A 25,174-nucleotide genomic window follows, 5' to 3' on the forward strand; every position below is an offset into this window, starting at 1 on the left:
CCATAGTGGAGTTTGGCGTGTGACTGACTGTTGACTGGTGTCTTTTATACCGATAATAAGTTAAAACAGGTGCCATTAATACAGGTAACGAGTGGAGCCTTGTTAGACCTCGTTAGAAGAAGTTAGACCTCTTTGACTGCCAGAAATCTTGCTTGTTTGTGGGTGACCAAATACTTATTTTCCACTCTCCCCACAACCCTATAAAATCAAACAATGTGATTTTCGTTTTTTTTTTCCACATTCTGTCTCTCATGGTTGAGGTTTACCCATGTTGACAATTACAGGCCTCTCTAATCTTTTCAAGTATGAGAACTTGCTCAATTGGTGGTTGACTAAATACTTATTTGCCCCACTGTAGTTGTTGCCTTTCAAGACTGCTGATGAATTAATGAATGTTTATAGCCAATTGACTAACTATTGAGTGGACATCTTGAGGCCGATCGGTGGCACTACTATGGCATATGGAATCCCATCAATGTCGCTAAAAAGCGCAAATTGAGTGCAATCTGTTGGTCAAAATGTGCATTGCAGGAACAAGTCTATGACGATAGACTAGTAAAGTTTCTCTACTAAGTTTTGCATTGTTTTGCCAATATATATCGTACAGCACTAGAATGAATGCTAGCAGTATTTTTCATTTATATATTGGTTACCCAATAGGACCTGCCAGCAACAATTCAACCCAAAGCTCGTCAGGTAAGTTTTCCAGCAAACGTCCAGTAGTTGTTTGTCTAACTGTACCAAATCAATGTCGTCCAAATCTGCATGTATGTGTATGAACCATTACCTTACTCACTTAAGCAGTCAAATACCATACGTTTAACAGGGTTTCCCCCGGAAAACATGCAAAGCTACACAAATAAAACCCCCCAAATTAATAATTTTTTAAAATAAACTGTTTGTTTCATTAACGATGATAAAATCAAAATTAAAACTCTAAATAAGTTAATCACTAGTAGATGTCCAATTCATTTGAAACTATTGTTCCTTTACTGCCTCCCTTGGTTTGCCTTTTGCCATGGACGTCTAGCGCCGTCAATGGTAACTAGGGATGTGACAAAATATCGAAATGGTGATATATCGTGAGACTTTTTATCCCAAAAGGTTATCGATATGCTCCTGCCAAGAATCGAAATATCGTTTTAAAAAGGTGTCAATGTCTAAAAAATAAAAATAAAAAGGAACCAACAAGTTGCTACCAAAATCTTCCACCATAATAGTGTCTCAGTTAACTGGGCTGCATTGACGGTGCACGACGCCCAATCCATTTAGACTGGGGGTTTTGAGGGCATTTACAGGTCACTTGCGGTTAATTTTAGGGCATTTATAGGTCATTTCGTGTTGAGTTTGAGTCACTGCCTATTCATTTTGGTGATTCCCAGGTCACTTCCTGTTCTGTAACTCAAAATCAACAGGAAGTGACCCATAAAATACCCCAATATCAACAGGAAGTAACTGAACATCAACATGTTAATGACCTTAAATGGCCCAAAATTACCTCATTGCCTGGCATTGGCTGCCACTGACGGCCATGGACGTTCAATCCATTTAAAGTTCAAACGGATTGGACGTCTACAAGTGATAAACTCATTCAAATTCCCAGCAGAAGCTTGTTTTTCTGTTAATTAGTTGTCGGTCAGAAAATCATTCTAGGAAATTCTACAAATGTATCGATAATCGTTGTATCGCCATATCGTCAGATCATCGTTATCGTGAGCTTTGTATCGCAAATCGTATCGTATCGTGAGGTACCAAGAGGTTCCCACTCCTAATGGTATCCAATAACAAGAAACATTCAAAAAATTAGGGCTGCAGCTATCGATTATTTTAGTAGTCAATTAATCTATGAATTAGTTTGAATAATCGAGTAATCAGATTAGGAACATAAAAAATTAAACTACCTGAGCTTAGCCTCAAACGGTATAAAAAAATAAATAAATGAGGATCTAAGTACAGCAACTGGCTAACTTGCATAGCAAAAGTCCGCCAGCTTAAATGCTATTAAATGTTAACGTCTTTTTTACAATGCTCTTAACAAATCGTTCAAACCAACATTCCAACAAAAAACGGCTAAATATATCTAAACTAAATTACAGTTGCATTAAAAACACATTAGCTCAAACAAAAACCGACCTTATGTTGCTCTTAACAGGGAGCAGCTGGATTCAGCCTTGTTAAATGAGTTATGTCATATTCACTGTTGCCACTAGAGAGCAGTGTATCCTCCAAAATTAATAAAAATAAATGCAAACTATTTCAAAACAAACCATTACAATGCCACTTTAATTAAACAAATACTCCAAGCAGCAAAATTTGATTCAAAGCTTTTTTTATATAATGAAATTACTCGAGTTAAGCGATTAATCGTTGCAGCACTAAAAAATATCCTCCATTAGTATCGAGAGTAGTGCAAATTCATCCCATGACAACTAATTTCTGCTGTCCTGTGGTTGTGCAAAAACATAATCACTCAGTATAGATATTTCTGTAATCAAACATCCTATCTGGATGCAACATTTCAATATCGATACTTTGATACTTTTGCCAACCCTAAATACAATACAATTCAGTGAAATAGCACAGAGTTGTTCACATATAAACCATAAAATGTTGCCTTTGCGCTTTCAATTACCACTAGTTGTGGTTAAAATACATTTAAGATATGTATAGTGTATATACTTTTTTGTAGCACTTTTTAGCCTGGTAAGGGCTAGAAGTCTGGCGGCCCGCCAGGCTTATAAGGAACTGGGAGAAACTTTTGTGTAGTATACTGGAGCTCAAGTAGTGACACTGAATGGGGGGAAAATAATAAACAACTTCTTATGTCAACCTCAACATTCATTATCTGCATGATTAACTTAATCTTCAAAGGTGACACACATATACAGCTGATGGCATATGAACAGAGAATGTTATTTGTCGCATTCAGCTTACAATTGTGAGTACGCCTTTTGTGTGTGCCCCACAACATATTCTACTGCATGATTTATGTGTAAGTGTGTGATGCTCTCAACTCCATAGATCTCCAGACCTGCTATCCAGGACAAATTGTCCATTAAGGTAAGATGTCGAATAGAGGAAACGCGTAGAAATAGATCCAGATTCACTCATCCCTGTCACCGAGCACTGCCTTCACTTAAATGATATGTTTGCCTAATAGCATAATTGCCGGAGTCAGCTGAATTTACATTCATAATATCTATTAAAAAAAAACAACAACAATGTCCTAGCTAATTTTTGCTTGTGCAGATTCTAATACAACAAGATTATCTAGCACTTAGTCTTGAGTTTGTTGTGTCTTTTCTTTTTGAAAACGTTAAAAAATGACTTAAGCAATTATGCTATGAGGGTCAGTCTAGAATTGGAGGACATTTTACGTCCCACCCATGGAATTTGGAAGAAAACATTTCCTACCATGAAATTAAAACAATCATATCTCCGTTTTTCCCTGGTCTATCGGTGCCTTCTTTTTATGGCTGGGTTGAAGCAAAAGCGGTTGGCGACGTCTGTAAACGGGGATTGTCAGGGTAAAACGGACAAATTAAATATAGTTCTGGGGCTTAATGCGCAATGAATCTGCTATGGCAGCATATAGACATATTGCTTGTCTAGACATAGTGCTTTTGGCTTAAAATACAGCAGTTTATTTTAATGAAGGGTGCAAGAGCAGAAACGGCTTTATCAGTCTTTTCTGTGTTTTCCGCGATAGACATAATGAACTTAATACAAATATCTGGGGACATTTGTTTCAATTAACATAATATTTTAAACAATAATACTTATTCATGGAGCACGTATCCTACAACGAGCACACATGTTAACTCTATTAGATTATTAAACATTTGTTTTGCAAGCCTCTCCCATACAACCTTGTTGCTGTCATTATACCAAGTATTTTAAACACCAAATCATGTCTTTAAAAATCCTAATGTCCTCCAATTCAGGAATGATCCATTTGGTGAACAATCTGCCCCATTCTTGCAGTTACCGTTAGCTCGTACGAACATGCTAGCTACACTTCTGTTTCCTTTACTACCTTAAAGTTGATTAACTCGTGCTGGCTCTGCATTTGTAAGAGGTATTCAATTTTCAAGCGGACAGCTCAAACAGTGTCTTTTATGTCGTCTCCCATGATGCAGCAAACACAAATTGCTTTTGACTCTCCCGCCTCTGCAGATCTATGTCCGTGCTCAGTTTGAGTACGACCCGACAAAAGATGACCTCATACCTTGTAAGGAAGCGGGCATTCGCTTCAGGGTGGGTGACATTATTCAGATTATCTCCAAGGATGACCACAATTGGTGGCAGGGGAAGCTAGAGAACACCAAGAACGGCACAGCGGGTCTCATCCCTTCCCCGGAACTGCAGGAGTGGTGAGTTAAAAAATGACCGCTCATTGTTTCAATTGGTGTCCCACTAAACGTGATGTTGGCAGGCGTGTGGCGTGCATAGCCATGGAGAAGACCAAACAGGAACAGCAAGCCAGTTGCACGTGGTTTGGCAAGAAGAAGAAACAGTATAAAGACAAGTACTTGGCTAAGCACAATGCAGGTAAACTGAGCACTTAACCTCGCCAAATTCAGTATGGCATGTTGCCTCTTGCCTATGTCCTTGTTATTCTTGACTAACCGATTGACGTATCCGCTTTGGATGCCACATTATTTTTTTCCCTATTGAATTTGATTGTGTTTTATTAACCCTTCCGCTCCCACCCTCTTCCCATGTTTCATGCTGTCTCATACCCAATGACTTGGCTGCATGTAAGTAACTTCAGACAGCTGGTAAACAGCTTCTGTGTTTCCTTCCTCTTCTTCTCTTTGCATTATTCCTCGTCCTTCCTATTGTATGTTTGTCTTTTGAATGACAGTACAGTGGTACCCCAAGATACAAAATTTATTCTGATTGATTATTTTGTATAAGAAATTATTGAATTATTTCCATAGCATTTGTGATATGTCGACTGACAATTAGTTGAATGACACCTTTTTTTATATCTTGGGGGCCTAGAGGTGGGAATCTTGGGGCACCTCACGATTCCATTATGATTACGATTCAGAGGCTATGATTCAATTGTAAATCAATTTATCGATGCACAACCCAGCTATTACCTGCTTCTAATGTTTCGTACAATAGTTACAAAAATCAGGCTTAAATAAACGACTACTTCAGTATCAAGTTAACAGTTCAAAACGGTAAATAAAATACTCAAGTCCCCATTCTGTATCTGCAGCTTTAAACTACATTCAATTTATTTAATGTTGTGAATCAACCGTTAAAGTTGTTAAAATTGCTCCCGTTATTCCATAATTTCCCTTCTGTCTACTTTCGACTTGTGAAAGTTTTAAAACTGTTTCATCATTTAAAGATAAATTCAAGTCACAATTTTGCCGATTTAGGAGTATTTTAGGTAAAAAAGTTAATTAGGTTCGCTCGGAAGGTTCCCTACAACAGAGCCTTCCTGAGAAGTCTACTACTTTAAGATGGTGGCTGTTGACTAACGCCGCCGAGTCTGTCATTTCGCATCTAGTTCTCTATACATGTGCTAACGCCGCAGTCTTGTCATTTCGCATCTAGTTCTATATACATGGGATATCTACGGTAGCATTATGTGGGCGTTGTTTGTAGCCGCTGTCGGCATTTAAAAAAAAATTTTTTTTTTATCTAGTGGCATGAGTCTTTATTTAGCATATTTAAATAATCGGAATATGGATGTTTGTGATATGTTCTCATATCTTTAGCGGCCGAATCATGAATAATCTAAGAATCGGAAATTTTACACACCTTTAGTCTGTATCACTTTCACCAGCACTAATTAACTTTGAGGAGGGTGGCAGCAACCCTGCCACACAAAATCTACAAATGTGCTGACTGCTCTACGGCATACGTCACGTACACTTTTCTCCATACAATATAAAGACGGAAGTCGATGCGAATGGTTTCGCGCAAAATCTGCAAAGATGGCAGAGCAACAAAATCCTTGGTGTGTATACTGTATATGTAAATGTATAAATGTTGACAAATGAAATATACAAATGTAAAAAAATGAAATATACACACCACAATGTGTTACACCAGGGATCCCAACCACTGGGCTGCGCACCAGTACCGGTCCCTGGCGTATTTGCTGGCAGGCCGCAGAGAAATAATAAATCATTTGTTAACGACCGCAATCCAGTCTGTGCCTCTTAACTACATCGAGGAGAGATTTGTGTATGTCGCCCTCTAGTGGTTGGCCACCATTACTGTGGTGTTTGCACACTTATAGCAGCCCAGCGTCAGTCAATGTAAATAGTAACGTTTGCTCTGTGCTGTGGGCGGAGATGTCTTTGGACAGCTTTTCTATGGGGAAGAAACCACTTGCTGAGCCAGATGAGGAGCCTCCAACCAAGTCCATTCTGCATAATATGTGGCTGAAATCTAGCTAATGAGGCAACAAAAGCTAATGCACTAAGAGCATCACACTTCGTCGTAAACTGTATTACTAAAGCCAAGAAACCATTCACGACTGAAGAAGAACACATTATGCCTGCGACTAAGGATATTTGCCGTCCAGTTTCAGGAGATCCGCAATTGAAAAAGGTTGATTCAGCGTATGGTGAGTTACATTTTCATCCTTCACCTAGCTGCTGGAAACAGAAATTTCGTTCAATCCATCTGCCTGCAGATGCAGATCAAGATTTTACTTTTTAAAATCCCCCCCCACCCCCAACCCCCTTTATTTAAGATTTAAAAGATTTTCCTTAAGGCAAAACACTACCGCTTATGTCCACCAGCGTCGCTAAAATCAAGCAAAACTAAAAAGTAACATAGTGTTGCTTTAAGTGTAACTAGTTTGTTATGCTCATTTTAGAGACGTTACTACATGACTACTCAAACTTATAGCAAACACGGAGTGCTAAAAGACGAGCTTGCAAAAGTATTCGGCCCCCTTGAACCTTGCAACCTTTCGCCACATTTCAGGCTTCAAACATAAAGATATAAAATTTTAATTTTTTGTCAAGAATCAACAACAAGTGGGACACAATCGTGAAAGTGGAGCAAAATTTATTGGATAATTTAAACTTTTTTAACAAATAAAAAACTGAAAAGTGGGGCGTGCAATATTATTCGGCCCCCTTGCATTAATACTTTGTGGCGCCACCGTTTGCTCCAATTACAGCTGCAAGTCGCTTGGGGTATGTTTCTATCAGTTTTGCACATCGAGAGACTGACATTCTTGCCCATTCTTCCTTGCAAAACAGCTCGAGCTCAGTGAGGTTGGATGGAGAGTGTTTGTGAACAGCAGTCTTCAGCTCTTTCCACAGATTCTCGATTGGATTCAGGTCTGGACTTTGACTTGGCCATTCTAACACCTGGATACGTTAATTTTTGAACCATTCCAATGTAGATTTGGCTTTATGTTTTGGATCATTGTCCTGTTGGAAGATAAATCTCCGTCCCAGTCTCAGGTCTTGTGCAGATACCAACAGGTTTTCTTCCAGAATGTTCCTGTATTTGGCTGCATCCATCTTCCCGTCAATTTTAACAGTCTTCCCTGTCCCTGCTGAAGAAAAGCAGGCCCAAACCATGATGCTGCCACCACCATGTTTGACAGTGGGGATGGTGTGTTCAGGGTGATGAGCTGTGTTGCTTTTACGCCAAACATATCGTTTTGCATTGTGGCCAAAAAGTTCAATTTTGGTTTCATCTGACCAGAGCACCTTCTTCCACATGTTTGGTGTGTCTCCCAGGTGGCTTGTGGCTAACTTTAAACGGGACTTTTTATGGATATCTTTGAGAAATGGCTTTCTTCTTGCCACTCTTCCATAAAGGCCAGATTTGTGCAGTGTACGACTGACTGTTGTCCTATGGACAGACTCTCCCACCTCAGCTGTAGATCTCTGCAGTTCATCCAGAGTGATCATGGGCCTCTTGGGTGCATCTCTGATCAGTTTTCTCCTTGTTTGAGAAGAAAGTTTGGAAGGACGGCCGGGTCTTGGTAGATTTGCAGTGGTCTGATGCTCCTTCCATTTCAATATGATGGCTTGCACAGTGCTCCTTGAGATGTTTAAAGCTTGGGAAATCTTTTTGTATCCAAATCCGGCTTTAAACTTCTCCACAACAGTATCTCGGACCTGCCTGGTGTGTTCCTTGGTTTTCATAATGCTCTCTGCACTTTAAACAGAACCCTGAGACTATCACAGAGCAGGTGCATTTATATGGAGACTTGATTACACACAGGTGGATTCTATTTATCATCATCGGTCATTTAGGACAACATTGGATCATTCAGAGATCCTCACTGAACTTCTGGAGTGAGTTTGCTGCACTGAAAGTAAAGGAGCCGAATAATATTGCACGCCCCACTTTTCAGTTTTTTATTTGTTAAAAAAGTTTAAATTATCCAATAAATGTTGTTCCACTTCACGACTGTGTCCCACTTGTTGTTGATTCTTGACAAAAAAATTAAATTTCATATCTTTATGTTTGAAGCCTGAAATGTGGCGAAAGGTTGCAAGATTCAAGGGGGCCGAATACTTTTGCAAGGCACTGTAACTTTGGCAGCCAGGGCTTGCTATTTCATCTCGTTGTTCATGCCTTGATAAAGCATCACTTGTATATCATGTTCTTTTGTTTCATATACATGAGCATTGTGTAGCACAGTGGTCCCCAACCTTTTTGCACCACAGACTGGTGTGAAGTGGGCCTTTTCTACACGGACCGACAATGTGTGTCAGGAAATTACAGTGAATATAAAATAACACGATGGGGCTGAAAACGAACATTAAGTGCAGGGAAAATGTAACTCACCATATGCTGAATCAACCTTTTTTAACTGCGGCCTCTCCTGTAACTTGACGGCAAAAATCCTTGGTCGCAGGCATAGTGAGTTCTTCTCCAATCGTGAAAGGCTTCTTGGCTTTAGCAATACGGTTCGCCACAAGGTGTGATGCTTTTAGTGCATTAGCCTTTGTTGCCTTGTTTACTAGCTTTTTGCCACATATTATGCAGCTCCTCTGGGTCAGCAGGTGGCCTTTTACGTGTAAAAAAAGCTGTCCAAAGACGTCGCCACCTGTAGCACACACTAGAACAACCACTAGAGGGCGACGTACACAAACCTCTACTCTGATTATTTAAGAGGCACAGCCCAGATTGTGGTCGTTAACAAATTATTTATTACTCCTCTGCTATTACAGTACGTATTATCTTACGTATGATGAATTATTTTTCGTAATGTGAAGTGGAAAAAGCTTTGAAAAAATTTTTATAAAATGAATTGTGTAGTGAAGCTTTCATATCTCGAGGTACCACTGTACTTATTTTTGTAAGTAAAAGACAAATGCTGTAGTAAAATGCTAGTCACATAGGCCAGGTTCATACCGCAGGTCTTAATGCACAATTCCGATTTTTTGTCATATCTGTTTTTTTGGCGTGCCCGTTCGTTCGGACTGGCTTTGTCCATTGAGACTATCAAAATAGTCGGTGATTCATTTTCTAATCGATTAGTGGTCAAATTAGTCATGGCAGCTGTAATTTCACTGCCATTGACGGCGCTAGATGTCGAATGTTCATTGCCCCTCTAACTCAAAGTGGATTGGACATTTAGGCCCATCAATGGCACTGAAACTGGTCATTCATTTTGAGCCGTCCCACCATTATAGTTCATATCTTCTTCATAGTTTGTTCTTGGTCTCTAATGAAATAAAATCTCCCTCAAAAATACGACTTTAGAGTATCTTACAGTCAGAAAAAATGTTAATAATCTTTTCATTATGTTTATGATTTTTTGAATAGTTTTTCTCCTATATTTCATCAGTGTTTGATCAACTAGACCTGGTGACATATGAGGAAGTGGTCAAACTGCCTTCATTCAAGCGGAAAACACTTGTGCTGCTGGGTAAGTGAAGTCTACCTTCAAAATCCCGCCCCTGACCACGATGCAGCTGTCATTTCAACTACATCTGTACTTCCGGCAGGTGCACACGGAGTTGGTAGAAGGCACATCAAAAACACGCTTATCACGAAACATCCGGAGCGCTTTGCCTACCCCATTCCTCGTAAGAACCACATAAAAGTTAATCTTGTCCAACTTGTAAATTTGACGCTGAACCTTTTCCTTACGTCTCCATCAGACACGACACGGCCTGCGAAAAAAGATGAAGAAAATGGAAAGAACTACTACTTTGTATCTCATGACCAGATGATGCAGGACATCAGCAACAATGACTACCTGGAGTACGGTAGCCATGAAGATGCCATGTACGGGACCAGATTGGAGACTATTCGACAGATTCACGCCCAGGGCATGATTTCTATTCTGGATGTTGAACCGCAGGTAAGATGTACTATGCAACACATCACCCCCAAGGTTAGAGGAATAATAGTCTTATGTAGGGCTGCAATTAACTATTATTCATAACCGATTAATCAGATGATTAATTAAACCCTTAATCGGATAAATGTCACTTTTTTCAATTACCTTCACAGTTTAATTTGAGGTTGTATTAGGCATGTTGTAAGTAACAATGGAGACAAAATGGATGACTATTTCCTTCATAAAATAATGTTTAATTACAGCTTTATGACCTAAAGAAACACTAGATTAACTTTTCAACCTTTATTAAAATATTTTCATATCATTGGCCGTCACTGCTCCCTTGGGGGAAACAGTCAACCTCAGCTACCACCTGCTGTCAACACTGCTTTCATCCAACATGCCTCCTAGCATGCATTGCAGCATGACAGATGTAAATAACAATCAAAATTCATGTTCTGTGCTGTTGTTTCAATAAATGCAAGTTATGGTATTTGGTAACACTGTATTTGACAGAGGCGCCATAAGACTGTAATAAAACTGTCATAATTATGACATGGCACTGCCAGGAGCATTAATAAATGCTTATGACAGTCCGATGTCATTTTCTGTAATCTGGCAAATTATCTCACTTTTGAATGGATGTAAAAGATCCGAGCTGGACATAAATGGAGTTAGTGACATAATTTGCCGAATGACACTTAATGACATCTGTTATAAGCATTCATTAATGCCCATGATGGTGTAATGCCATAATTATTACGATTTTATGGCAGTGTTATGACGCTGCTGTCAAATAAAGTGTTGCCTATTAACTCATTTTCTCCCCAAATCGTATAAATATGTTCTATTTTTAATTGTTTCAGTGTCCCAAAAACTTTTTATGTAGTTAAAATTTATAAGTCTTTTACGTTTTTAGAGACATCTCTTGGTTCTGATGCAACTTTGCTCCAAAGCACAACGCTCAAAATCCATTTTAAAGCAATAAGACTGGCCACTGGAGGGCAGTAGCGCAGTTGGTAAGAACTCATATCGGACCATGAAAGGAAATGAATGAAGAGAAATAGTCAGGAAACAGAAGTTGGAAAGAGTAAGAAGTGTGAGAAAAATGTGGAGAACGATGTAAAACACAAGGCACATGCACCTTCATGCAAGTTCCCTAGGTGAATTCTGTTATGAGGTAGTGGTCACTACAAAAGAAAGATTTTTAAAAATCTGTCTTGATGAGACAAGCGGTGATGAGGGAAAAATTTACCCCGTCTGCCGATACAGACGCGGCGGCCACAACAGCGTCATCTCTCAGTTCAATAGTTTAGTTATGTGTAAATAAATTGTTACTTTGCTATCAAAAGCTCTATTTGTCTTGTTGTTTATGTTATTTTGTAGAAGAAAAACATTATCCAGATGTTTGGGATGTCACAAAACCAAAAAATAGCCGTGTTGAATGTTTGAAATGTATGCTTTTACAAAAAGCTCAATTTCTCTGTTTTTTCATTAGAAATTGGAAAATTGCTCAAACTAAGCTATTTTCTAATGCTGATTTCTAAAGAATGGAAAAAGATATGAACTAACTTTTTTTCCGGCTGAAAGAAGACAGTCTAATCTTTCTTTTGGTGGGTTCAATGTTTATATAGCAATAGAACAGAATTTTCTGTGGGCCTTGCAAAATCAGTCAAAATCCAGTAAAACGGCAGGGAGCGAAGGGGGGTGCTCCAGTGAAAATGGCTGGGAGTGAATGAGTGAACCCATCTAAATAAGCCGCACTGGATTATAAACCACAGGATTCAAAACAGGGGAAAAGAGTAGCGTCTTCTAGAAAATTACGGTAAATAATAGCCAATATTTCCGAGTTGGTAAAATAGCCGTTGTCAGACGTATTAAAATGCCAGTACTATTTTAGCCAATCAAATGGCTATAAAGAGAAACTATGAAGAGTGTGTGGCTATTTTCTTAGCTACGTTTTACTTGTTTTGTGTGTATCAAGATTTATGTTCTGTACGCTTATTATTTGACTGACGCCACATTTGTCACATGACGGCTGCGCTAACAAGTGATGTCATTTTTTTGCTATAAAATTAGGGCTGTCAAAATTATCGCGTTAACGCGCGGTACTTCATTTTTTAAATTAATCACGTTAAAATATTTTACGCAATTAACGCACATGTCCCACTCAGACAGTGTTCTCCCTTTTGGTAAGTTTTACAGCAAGGCTTTTTGTGCTGTCTAACAGTGAACTCTTGTGGTCGCTTTGCGACATGGTTTATTGCTTTCTTGCCAGTTCAATATGGCTGCAAGACGTCTCGGGCTGACGCCTACGTTGTAATGTTGTGCTTATATGATCCTTGGACAAGATTTGTCCGTAAGTATGGTTGTTGTAAAGAATGTACATATTATGTTAGTAAGCGAAATGTTATATTTTTTGTATGAGACGCTTTTTGTTTATGTTTAGTGAACCTGTATAGCGTGCTAAGCTAATGTTGTTGCTAATGCAATTAGACATGTGCCGGTTACCGGTTTCACGGTTTACCGTGGTGTGAAAACGTCGCGGTTTCAAAACCACTAAAATTTTCCGTCATACCTTAGTACGGTATTCGCTATTTTTCATGTGCCAAAATGCAGCTGAAGTGGCTTGGTGCGGCACCGCTCACCCCTTCCCGTTTGTTGCCGTGAGTGTCACTAAACAGCCAGCAAACCCAAAAACAAATCCTCCAAACACAAGGCGTACTTTTCTTCAATTTATTGAGCTCTCAAATCGTGGTGAAATATACAAATAAATACATTTAAAACGCTGTACAATTGTATTTTTCCACGTGTGATTAGGTTCAACAGGATAGCAGTAGCTCCATTAAAAAGTTCGCCAAAAACAAAACACACATTTTCCTTTCAAATTCAATATACAAACTTAACTAAAACTTACAAAGACGAATGTTAGCCTAGGCTAAACTCGGAGAGCAGCTTCTTTTATGTCTCACAGCCGCTGAGTGAGAGAAAAGCTTGAATGCAGGGGGGAAAGAAAAAGAATCGTGTCAAAGATCGCTAATTGAGAGAGGAGGTCTCACTCCTCACTTTTTTTTTGTTTTTTTAGATGACACCTTTCCTCAACAATATTTACATTTTAACTAATTTTTAAAACTAACTTATACATTTTTAACTAACTAATTAACTTATGAATTCTTTGTTCTTTTTAACACAAAGGCATGGCATCATGTAGACTAGAGTTGACACAGTGGCTGAAAATGGCGAAACTTCACTTGAGCTTCCCCCCTCAAAAAAAAGTCATACAGTATATATTTTTAATTTTATTTAGAAGTGTTTTTACTTTTTATAGCAATTATTTTGTTCTTACTCTAATATTGAGCATTTGAGCTGTGGCTGTGGGTAGAGTCTAGGTTCTATTTATTTTAATTTTATATAATATTTGTTATTTTTTGTTAATTTATTTATTTTCACATTATATTCATTACACATTACATTATGTTTTGAAAAAATCCTGTTCAATGGATTTTTTTTTTTTTTTTAAACCCATACATCTCAAAATTTTGGAGCTATAATTGCAATACCGTGATACCGTGAAACCGCGGTATTTTTGCTCACGGTTATCGTACCGTGAAAATCTCATACCGGCACATGCCTAAATGCAATGCTTGTGTACTTTTTTTTTGTAGTTTTACGACGGTCTAAAGAGGACAATGGTTTGAGGCCATTTTATTAATAAATCAGATGAAAAAGGAAGAAGTCTGATTATTAAGGCGTCATTCACTAGCTGTCTAGCTTTGGAAAAAGTAGACGATTCGGAGTTAGGACAGTATAGACAGATTTAAATGACAGTACAGTGAAATGCCCACTACAGTCCTTATGTACCGTATGTTGAATGTATATATCCATCTGGTGTCTTATCTTTCCATTCCAACAATTTATTTTACAGAATATATATGTATATATAATTTACAGAAAAATATGGCATACTTTATAGATGGTTTGAATTGCGATTAATTAATTTTTAAGCTGTAATTAACTCGATTAAAAATTTTAATCGTTTGACAGCCCTAGTTAAAATTAGCAGATGTCTAAGAAATTTGCAATTTACGTAATGAAAAACTTTTTGCAACCTTTCACATGAAGGACATTACATGCAAACTAAGTTTTTCTCTGTGTTTCCCCCATGTTAGGCGCTAAAGATTCTCCGAACCGCCGAGTTCGCTCCCTACGTCGTCTTCATTGCAGCTCCCACTATCACGCCAGGCCTGACGGAGGTACGGTGAAGTCACTTGTTGAACTTTGAGTGTTTTGGCACACCCAAACTCCATTCTTGCATCTAAACAGTGTTGTAAACAGTCAGTCCTTTTCTCAATGTGTTGCTCAACTGTCCTCTTTGCTTGAAGTATGTTTGTCTTTTCTTTGGCATGCCTTTTTTGTTCATTTGCAATGGAGGTTCCCAAGTGGTGTCGCAAATTGCCTGTAAGTATGAAGTGTTCGTCTTGTCAAATCCTTTTGAGTGTACATGTTTAGTCAGTTGCCTATCTGTCAAACTCCAGTTCCTCACGCCGTTACAACTGTATAGTGTACAGGGCTTGATTAGATCAACTTGTAGCACACTCTCAAGCACACACTATCTCACATGCTCTCGCTCTCGCTCACACACCTCCATGCTCTTTTTACGGTGTTTCCAATTGATTTATTTTTAAATTTGATTTCAGGACAATTAATTTTACTCATATTTCCTGCAATTCTGGAATGGCCCACATTTATTTCCCAACCGCAGGATGATTCCTTGCAGCGGCTCCAGAAAGAGTCAGAGATGCTGCAGCAGACGTACGCTCACTACTTCGACCAGACCATCATCAACAACGAAATCGATGACACTCTGCGCCTGCTGGAGGAAGCCGTGGATCTGGCGTGCAATACCCCTCAGTGGGTCCCCGTGTCCTGGGTATACTGACGTATCACCCGCCGTGTCATATGATCAAAATCCTGTGTTGTCAATGAAGCTACAATAGGGCAAGAAATAACTGCACCACCTTGTGGGGACTCCACTCTAGCCCTTTTTTTTGGTCTTTCAATGAACGGCCTTGAAGGCCTTACTGTGTACATATATACATATCTGCAATGATATCAATGCTAAAAAAAAATGTTAGGTGAATTCTGTCCTTACATAGTGAAAGACTGCGTGGGGTGTGGTCTATATTTTGTACATTTGTTTTCAACGTGACGGGCGGCTGATTTCATTGACAAGGCAATAGCAAGCATGACCTTAATAATTCATTGGCTGCCATTGACGGTGATAGACGAACCAGAGTTGATTTTTTTTTAAATTAGTGGTTTCTACTTCGAGCACAACGTTGGCATATTATTGCTTACAACTAGTGTTACACCGATACCATTTTTTGGCACCCGATACATGTGCCGTATCAGCTGATGCTGATAACTGTACTGATATTACTTCTTTTGAAAAAATACAGTATATCCAATAGATAGTTTAAATCCTAAATTACTACATAGTCATATGAAAAGATTAGGACACCCCATTAAATATTCAGTTCTTTATTAAGAAATGCTCACATATCAATGTCTGATCTTGTTTTTCTTGAGCTCTGGAAAAGAAAGTGATTTAATTGCAGGTAAACAATAAAAATCAACATTGTTTTACTCATCAAACCAAATATATATACAAAAATGCATATTCTAACTGAGGAAAAAGTTAGGAAACTCTACCACCAAATATAACTTCAGTGAGACACTTTTTGTAGCCATCTACCAGTCTTTGACATCGATCTGAAGAAAGTTTGCCAGTGAGATGTTTGAGGGGTTTCTTGCGTGTTCAGCCCGTTTAAAGTCACCCCACAACATCTAAATGGGATTAAGACCTGGGCTTTGACTCGGCCATTCCAGGACCCTCCATTTCTTTTCAGCCAGTCCTTGGTGGATTTACTGGTAAGTTTTGGGTCATTGTCATGTTGCAGGGTCCAGTTTCGCCTCGGCTTTAATTTTTTCACAGATGTTCCTCAAGCAATGTTCCTCAAGCACCCTCTGATACACGATATAATTCATGGTGGATTCTATGATGGTGAGCTGGCCAGGTCTTGCTGCAGCAAGGCATCCCCAAACCATGACACTTCCACCTCCATGCTTCACAGTTGGTATGAGGTTCTTTTCCTGGAATGCTGTATTGGGTTTACGCCAAACATGTCCTATGTTCTGGTGTCCAAATAATTTTAGATTCATCTGTCCAAAGAATATAATTCCAGAAGTGCCTACATTCACTCTGGCAAACTTCAGTCTGGCCTTCATGTTCTTCTTGGAGAGCAAAGGTTTCCTCCTTGCACACCTGCCATGAATATTCAATTTGTGTAGTCTCTTTCTGATTGTAGAGACATGCACTTTCCCATCAACAGTTGCAAGGGCCCGCTGAAGGTCCCGTGATGACATTTTAGGGTTTCTGGACACTTCTTTTAGCATCTTGCGGTCTGCTCTCGTGGTGAACTTGCTTGGACGCCCAGACCCGGGCATGTTGGCAGTGGTTTTGAAAGTCCTCCACTTGTAGACTATTTTCGGGACAGTAGAATGGCGGATTTTAGATTCATTTGAGATCTTTTGAAATGCTTTAGCAGACTCATAAGTATCTACTATCTTATTTCTGAAGGCATCAGACAACTCCTGTAATGTCACCATGCTGTTGATGCTCTCACTTCAACAGTCAGTCACAGCTGAAAGTATTCTACGTTGAGGAGTGGGGCAAACTTTCTTCAGACCGATGTCAGACTGGTAGATGGCTACAAAAATCATTATTAATTATCTGAAAAATAAACTGAAAAATTATCATTATTTCAGCCAAAGGGAGTAACACTAGCTATTAGGTGGAAGGGTGTCCAGTTAAAATTTGCATTTTTGTTTATATATTTGTTTTAATGAGTAAAACAATGTTAAGTTTTGTTGTATATCTGCAATTAAATCACTTTCTTTTCCAGTGATGAAGAAAAACAAGATCAGACATTGATATGTGAACATTTCTTGATAAAGAACTGAATATTAAATGGGGTGTCCTAATTTTTTCACATGACTGTACTTGCATACTCACTTGAATGTAAAATCACTGCATTCATAGCTTGGTCAGACCTTAGTGAAACATCGACAAAAAGGCTAAACAATATAGCGAATCCAATACATTTTTTAAATTTTTTTAATTACCTACCTAGTAAAGGTGACAATAAATGAATAAACTCTTTTAAAATTTGGAACAAAAATTTCTGTCAAAGGTTCAAAAGGAATGTAGAGGAAGTGATCTGTAAATGCCCACAAAAGACTGGCTGTGTGACTGCTCCGGTTTCTGTGTCATTGACGGCCACTTCCTGTTGTTTTTGGGGTATTTATGGGTGACTTCCTGTTGATCTTGGGTTACTGCATAGATTTCACTTTCAGTTGCTGGGAAAAGGGGCGTGGGGCCATTCTGTAGGGGTCCTATTTTCAAACACTTTTAATTCAAATATTCTCAAAACTAAAGCCGCAAGCGACCTAAAACCAAAACGGGTACCTCCCTTAGAGATGGTTAGGGTATCTGTGCGAAATCCAGGCGTATATGAGTATCCATGAGCAGCAGCATAAAAAAAAAAAATTCAAAGTCATTCCTATAAAATTCTCAAATTTTACACTAATGCACAAAAATCACTGAATGTAGAGATAACCACCTATATTTTCAGTTTAAATACCAATATTTAACATATCATATAACTTTTTGCCCGAAATAGCGACTTAACTGTTTATTTAGTGCAATGTTGACGTAAGTTTTCAACATCTAATAAATCACTCAATTTTCACATCAGAAACATAATACTTCATGTAAGCTTGCATAATCATCTTAATTTTACTCAACAAAAGAAAACTTTTTTATTTTTCTGCATACAATCACAACTTAGGTTTAATTTCGATGTTACTATTGCCTCAGCACGTCTTGCTGGCTATCTGGACCTTTTTAGATTGAAATGTTACGTAAAATAAAACATGTAAACCCCCCCTCTTTTTTTTCTTAGTATGGACGCAGAAATGTCTAAATTATGATTTCTTTTGCCAAAAAACTGGCAGTTGGCCTAAAATTACCTGATTATTTGAATATAAACTTACATTACTGTGTATTGATACAAAATCCAACATGGCGGTCATCAAAAAACAAAGAGGTTTTTAAAAAGTCTTGTTAAAATTCTTGTAAATAATTGCGTAAATCCCGGAATTTCTATAGATATGAACGTAAAACAGTCTGGATTCCGGGTTAAACGCAAAACACCAGGCAGTTATCATTTATTTTACGTAAATATTTCAAGCTAAAGTTAGACAATTTTTTTCCCGTTTTGTTCTCATTCAAGTTTTTTTCCACAAAGTTTCAAAGTGCATGCATGGTTCCATTTTAAATAATTACCTTTAATCCTCTCGAGACACACCTACTTGCTTGTATGCACTAAAACTTTCGTCCAGTTTCCACCTAAATTTGCCGTTAGAATGCGGCGTATGTTTACCGCAGTGAAAGCCGCCGCGACGCTTTGCCTGGGCCGGCCCCCTACAGGAACCTGTGGCGCAATGTCTGTAGGAGCTGTCTCGTCAACTGATAGTGAAGTCTATGGTTACTGATAGGGAAATGAAGCAAGAATGTGCCTAAATGAAGAGGAAGTGACTCAAAAACAACAGGAAGTTCCATGCAAATGGCCTAAAATGAACAGGATTTGACCCATAAATGCCCACAAAAGAATGGCTGTAAATGCTCTGGTTTCTGTGCCATTGATGGTCATTTCCTGTTGATTTTGGGCATGTACAGGTCACTCCCTGTTGATTTGGGTTGGTTGTTGGGTTAGTGAAAGAGAAGTGACTCAAGAGTGAATCGACCCTACCCACGTGACGTCACAACTCCACTCTCCTGAATGGTACCGCCCACTTGTCCGTCAAAACATAGTGTTAACCTGGTACGGCTATGTACATTTCTCCTATTTACGGCGTGTTTTTCTGCTCCTTAACATTAATAATCAAAATGGTGAAGGCGTGTGTGGCTGTTGGTTGCACTAACAGAGAAGATGGAAGGAGAGACTTGAAGTTTTACCGTATTCCGAGGGATCCAAAGAGGAGAGCAAAATGGACGGCTGCAATTCGACGTGAAAACTGGGCACCAAAAAATCACCACAGACTATGTAGTAGTCATTTTATATCCGGTAAGATGCATTTAAGATATACTTAGAGGGTTTTGGGCTGACAAATAACCACAATTAAGATCATTGCGAGGCTAATCGCCGACAACATACGACGTAGTACGACATAGTTTCAAATTCAAGATGTTTGTGACTTCCCTTTCTTCCACCATCGTTATTTTTTGAATAATATTTAGCTGGTACCAAGTGAAAGAAACTGGCCTCGTCTACGGGGCTGACAAATAACCACAATTAAGATCATTGCGAGGCTGATCGCCGACAACATACGACGTAGTACGACATAGTTTCAAATTCAAGATGTTTGTGACTTCCCTTTCTTCCACCATCGTTATTTTTTGAATAATATTTAGCTGGTACCAAGTGAAAGAAACTGGCCTCGTCTACGGGGCTGACAAATAACCACAATTAAGATCATTGCTAGGCTAATCGCCGACAACATACACGTATGTATGTAGTGAGAGTGCTATCGCTAAACCATATAAACATTAAAAGCCTTAACTCCATTGACAAACGACATGAAATACATTAGACTTGACAGTGGATGTTAGCAATAACAAAAGATTTTGAATTGAAAATTTCGTAACTCACCTTTCCAAGCACAAGATAGATTCCTGCCGAATTTTCGTGGACGAGGACATGTTTCACCCAACCAGCAACGAAGTATTTATAAGCCTTCAAGCTCTTAAAGTGTTTTTCAGATTTTCGTGAGAATAGGCTGATTTTGTGTGGACAAGATAATTGTAAATATCAGCGTAGCAGATGTCAGGCAGACAGGGCGAAGACAGTGGGTCGAAAAACATCGATTTGGGCATCAAATATGGATCTGGCGACTGCATAGAACGAAGCTTTTCCACATAACGCTTTTTATGCAACACATCCAGTGAGTTTACGGCATCAGAAAGCACCGGGTCTTCCATGAAATGCATTTTAAATTCCTCGATCAATTGAAACCAATGCTAATACAGAGACAAAATGACGGACAAGTGGGCGGAACCATACAGCAAGCACGTGGTTTTATGACGTCGGTGGGTAGGGTCTATTGGATAGGTTGTGACTCAAAACCAACAAGACGTTTCTCATAAATGCCCCAAAATGAATAGGAAGTAACGCACAAATGCCCACAAATAATGTCTGTGATTGCTCTGGTTTCTGTGCCATTGACGTCCACTTCCTGTTGAATTTGAGCCATTTATGGGTCACTTCATGTTGATTTTGGTCCATTTACAGGAGACCTGTAAATGACCACAAAAGACTGGCTGTGAATGCTCTGGTTTCTGTGCCATTGACGGTCACTTCCTTTTGATTTTGGGTCATTTATGGGGTCACTTCCTGTTATTTTGAGTGACTGAAAGGGAAGAAGCTCAAGAAAGTCTCAAAATGAATAAGAAATGACTCAAAATCAACAGGAAGTGGCTTGTAAATGGCCTAAAATTAACAGGAAGTAAACTGTAAATGCCCACAAAAGAATGGCTATGAATGCTGTTTCTGTGCCGTTGACTGTCACTTTCTGTTGATTTTGGGGCATTTACGGGTTGATTCCTGTTGATTTTGGGTTAGTGAAAGGAAAGTGGCTCAAGAATGTCCCCAAATGAATAGGAAATGTCTCAAAACCAACAGAAAGTTTCGTGTAAATGTCCTAAAATGAACATGAAGTAGCCTGTAAATGCCCACAAAAAAAAATGGCTGTGAATGCTCTGGTTTCTGGGCCATTGACAGCACTTCCTGTTGATTTTGTGAGCATTTACGAGTCGATTCCAGTTGATTTTGGGTTACTGAAAGGAAAGCATCTCAAGAATGTCCCTAAATGAAAAGGAAGTGTCTCAAAACCTACAGAAAGTTTCATGTAAATGTCATAAAATGAACAGGAAGTAGCCTGTAAATGCCCACAAAAGACTGTCTGTGAATGCTCTCATTTCTGATCCATTGACAGCTACTTCTTATTGATTTTGGTGCATTTATGGGCCACTTCATGTTGATCTTGGGTTACTGAAAGTGAAATGACTCAAGAATATCCCCAAATGAATAGGAATTGACTCAAAAAAACAACAGAAAGTTCCATGTAAATGCATCAAAATTGAGAGGAAGTGACTTACAAATGCCCACAAAAGACTAAGCTATGAATACTCTGGTTTCTGTGCCACTGAAGGTCACTTCCTGTTGGTTTGGGGGCATTTACAGGTCACTTCCTGTTGATTTTGGGTTACTGAAAGGGAAGTGACTCAAGAATGTCCCCAAATGAATAGGAAATGACGCAAAAACCAACAGGGAATTACCTCTAAATACCCTAACATGAACAGGAAGTGACCTACAAATGCCCACAAAAGACTGGCTGTGAATGCTCTGGTTTCTGTGCCATTGATGGCGCTCAACCTCCAATCCAGTCAAAATGAATTGGATGTCTAGTGCCATCAATGGCTAACGTAGACACTATTCTAATAGAAGATTTTGTTAGCAACCTGCTGGTTACTTTTTTTGTGTTTGTTTTTAAATAGTGACACCTTTTTAAAATGATATATTGATTCTTGGTGGGAGCATATGGCCTTTCGGGCTACAAAGTAACATGAGACGTTTTCAATATATTGTCACACCCCTAGATTAAAAAAAATAACAGCAGAAAGACGTTAAGAACCGCACGCAGCCCTGGAGCCACGGCTATCATCGTAAATGGCATTGAGTTTTGTTTTTTTACCTCCTCAAGCTATTTGGAACACGTTAGTCCAAACCTGTCAAACTTTGAAGCACATTAGAAACTGCCACAGTGTGCACAAGTCAGTCGACGGACACCAAACCCAACAAAAAAGAAAAGCACAGGAAACTTGGCAGTTTCATCCTCCTCAACCTCTTATTTATTCCACTATTTTGTCAACTCTACCCCTTGTCAACCCCCAACCTTTGTTTACATCAGAATTTGCACAATAAGGACAATGAAGATGGTGTTAGCTCACACGTTTTGGCGCGCTGGTTAGCTAGCTCATCCCACGTCCCTTCACCCAATGACGAGGCGATGCTGAAACGAATCACGGGGAAGACGTTTGTAACATCTATGCACCCCCTCGTAAGTTGGACAGATAAAATGTTACAACGTTAAGTTGTTTATTTAAAAAGAAAAAAAAAGTATTCTAATTTTGAGTAAACAAGTCAACATTTTCTGTGTAAATGTTTCAATGGTGAGTATGTCATTTGCGTGAATTACAGAGAGCCAGTGTTTAATAATGTTGAAAAGATGCTCGGTGTGTGTAACTAATTGGTGACGCTTTACCAGAAGTAGCACAAAGCTCCCCGTCGGTCATGATTATTTTTCAAGAGTAAAGTTGCTTTCGTGCCTCTTCAAGTGTTCTCATTTTAAGTCGTGTGGAAATGACTTCTGTAAATGTCCAAAGCAGCTTTTGTGTATGACATGTTTTTTTGTTTGTTTTTGTTATTTCATTTTGTAAAGAAAAAAATATATACAGTATCTTCAATTGAATGTGTGTAAGCAGTGACCTGATTTCTTTTTTCCCCCTCTATCCATTTTTATGAATTAGTACAACTACAGTGACACAGAAATTTGTCAGGAAGATCAAATAACTTGTCAAGGGAGGAAAATAGAAATACTGTCATTTGATGTCATTTCTATTCTGGCACATGAGAGAGCCAAACCCTTATTTTTCTCACCAAAAAATAACAAGAACATTAAAGTGCCTGTGAGACCATAAAAAAAAAAACATCTTTAAATATGTGAATTAAAATCATATTGTGGGACGATTCGACTTTATACAACAATTTGGCAAAGTGCAGATAACGAGAGATGAGTCTTTCAATCTGCCGTTTAGCCACTCCTGTCATTATGGCGCTCTGGCGCCGCCATCCAGATGATGACGTCGGCAGAGTAACGATTTCAGCTGATTTAGAATTCAGCCCAATGGAGGAGGAAGATTCAGAACAAGGGAAAATGATACAGAGAGCAGCAAAATGTCATTATTGTTTTTACCTCTCCAATATTTTTACTGGATATTCTTTTTATCTAAGTATTTCTCCCGAATTGCTAAATAAAATGTATGGTCATGACAAATAACAGCCTTGTGCTAAACGGAATATGAAATATTAAAAATGCATTTATTCCATACGACTAGGTCAAATTACTGCATAATGGTCAAAACTGCTGACTTCTTAAAACTCCTGAATGGTATTTTATGCCACCGGAGTTAGTACGGCTTTTGTCATTTCGTAGACTGAGGAAAGAGCGTGAACAAAACAGGAGGCGTGAGAGCTAAGCGATATGCTAACCTGAACCGAGTGGTTCTTCCAAGTTGCTTCCTCACATTTAGAAAACGAAAAAACACACAAAACTACCTCGACTCACGTCACACGCGGGTGGGATTGTCTTCACCGATCAGCCAGCACCCGGCTGCGAGCAAGTTTCAGCTCGTTGCTCTGCTGTGGCCCCGGAAGGCAGGCAGTTCTTGTCGCTTGGGATGCAGAGGGGGATTTTACGCAGAAAATGGCGCGTTCTCTGTGGACAACCCGGCTGACGTTGTAGTGCATGGTTGCCCCACCACAAGCAGAGTATAGCGCTCCCTAGGCGGGCACATGAAGAGGGCCGAGGGGGCTGGAAGTCTTGACACAATCGAGAACCGAAGACGAGTGCGGAGGCCTCCCTGGGTCCAAGCCAAGGATAGCGCTCTATAGGTGAGCAGTCATGGCTTTATTGGCCGGTGACCATGGTGTGCGACAAGCCGTCGGCCGAGTGGCCTTCTTGGTGGACAGGGAGCATTGTCACCCACAAAATGCAAGTCGTCACCTTATTAAAATGTTTGCCGTGACCCCAGTATTAGACAAAACATGAAACACGTAGCTTACTCACTTCGTCATACTTCCAATGGTCTCTCGAATTTCGGACGTTTTGCTCATTCTTCGCGGTGAACAGAATCTTTTGGAAATTCAAAAAGCCCCACACTAATCTCCCTGGTGTAGCAACAAAAGCCTGCAGCACATTGGGCTGGCATGACGCAAAAAATAAATTAATCTGCAAAATCAGCTGAATCCGCAGTCCTCCTGCATGCTTTTTTGTGTCACAGGTACTTTAAACTAAAAAAATAGAGATGACCTCAATTTCGTACCCCTCGAACACCGTGGTGGACGCCGGTGGTCAGGGAAGCCAATTGACTGAAGATGGAAGCCTTCACGTGCATGCTGTCCATGGGGACTACTGAAAAAGATGCAAGGTAACGACAGGCCTGAAGGACTGCAGCCTCGGCTGTGATGGAGGCGAAACAGAGGGTGTGGGAGGAGTTCGGAGAGACCACGGAGAAGGAATTTCGGAAGGCACCAAAGTTGTTCTGGAAGACTGTCCGGCACCTCAGGAGGGGGAAAAGGGGGGACCATTCGAGTTGTGTACAGCAAGGTTGGAACACTGTTGACCTCGACTGAGGAGGTTGCCGGCCGTTGGAAGGAACACTTTGAGGTACTCCTGAATCTAACTACCCCAACTGATCCACCCTCTGTTTCAGAGGCAGAGCTGGAGTATGAGGGGGGAATTGACTCAATCTCTGGGCGAAGTGGTGGGTAAACAACTCCGCGGTGGCAAAGCCCCGGGGCTTGATGAGATTCGCCCTGAAATGCTGAAGGCTCTGGGTGTTGAAGGGCTGTCATGGATGACATGCCTCTTTAAAATCGCGTAGAAGTTTGGGACAGTACCGAAAGAGTGGCAGACTGG

General features: G+C 39.5%; 1 protein-coding gene across 17 annotated transcripts in view; it reads left to right on the top strand.

The window, feature by feature from the left end:
- LOC130906348 (peripheral plasma membrane protein CASK-like) overlaps nucleotides 1-15,619 on the top strand; it is a 73,499-nt gene extending 57,880 nt beyond the window's left edge. For 6 of the 17 annotated variants that reach the window (XM_057820608.1, XM_057820637.1, XM_057820615.1 and 3 more), the window contains 10 exons: nucleotides 661-696; nucleotides 3,022-3,060; nucleotides 4,177-4,373; nucleotides 4,436-4,551; nucleotides 9,797-9,877; nucleotides 9,957-10,037; nucleotides 10,113-10,315; nucleotides 14,464-14,547; nucleotides 14,726-14,752; nucleotides 15,057-15,619. In XM_057820608.1, coding sequence (XP_057676591.1) covers nucleotides 661-696; nucleotides 3,022-3,060; nucleotides 4,177-4,373; nucleotides 4,436-4,551; nucleotides 9,797-9,877; nucleotides 9,957-10,037; nucleotides 10,113-10,315; nucleotides 14,464-14,547; nucleotides 14,726-14,752; nucleotides 15,057-15,233 — 1,041 coding nt within the window. In that variant the 3' untranslated portion in view covers nucleotides 15,234-15,619. The remainder of the gene's footprint in view (nucleotides 1-660; nucleotides 697-3,021; nucleotides 3,061-4,176; nucleotides 4,374-4,435; nucleotides 4,552-9,796; nucleotides 9,878-9,956; nucleotides 10,038-10,112; nucleotides 10,316-14,463; nucleotides 14,548-14,725; nucleotides 14,753-15,056) is intronic. The other 11 variants (XM_057820684.1, XM_057820719.1, XM_057820692.1 and 8 more) reach the window with 5 other exon arrangements.
- Nucleotides 15,620-25,174: the final 9,555 nt, after the last annotated feature.

This window comes from Corythoichthys intestinalis, chromosome 2 (assembly GCF_030265065.1).
Source record: "Corythoichthys intestinalis isolate RoL2023-P3 chromosome 2, ASM3026506v1, whole genome shotgun sequence".
Lineage (NCBI taxonomy): Eukaryota > Metazoa > Chordata > Actinopteri > Syngnathiformes > Syngnathidae > Corythoichthys > Corythoichthys intestinalis.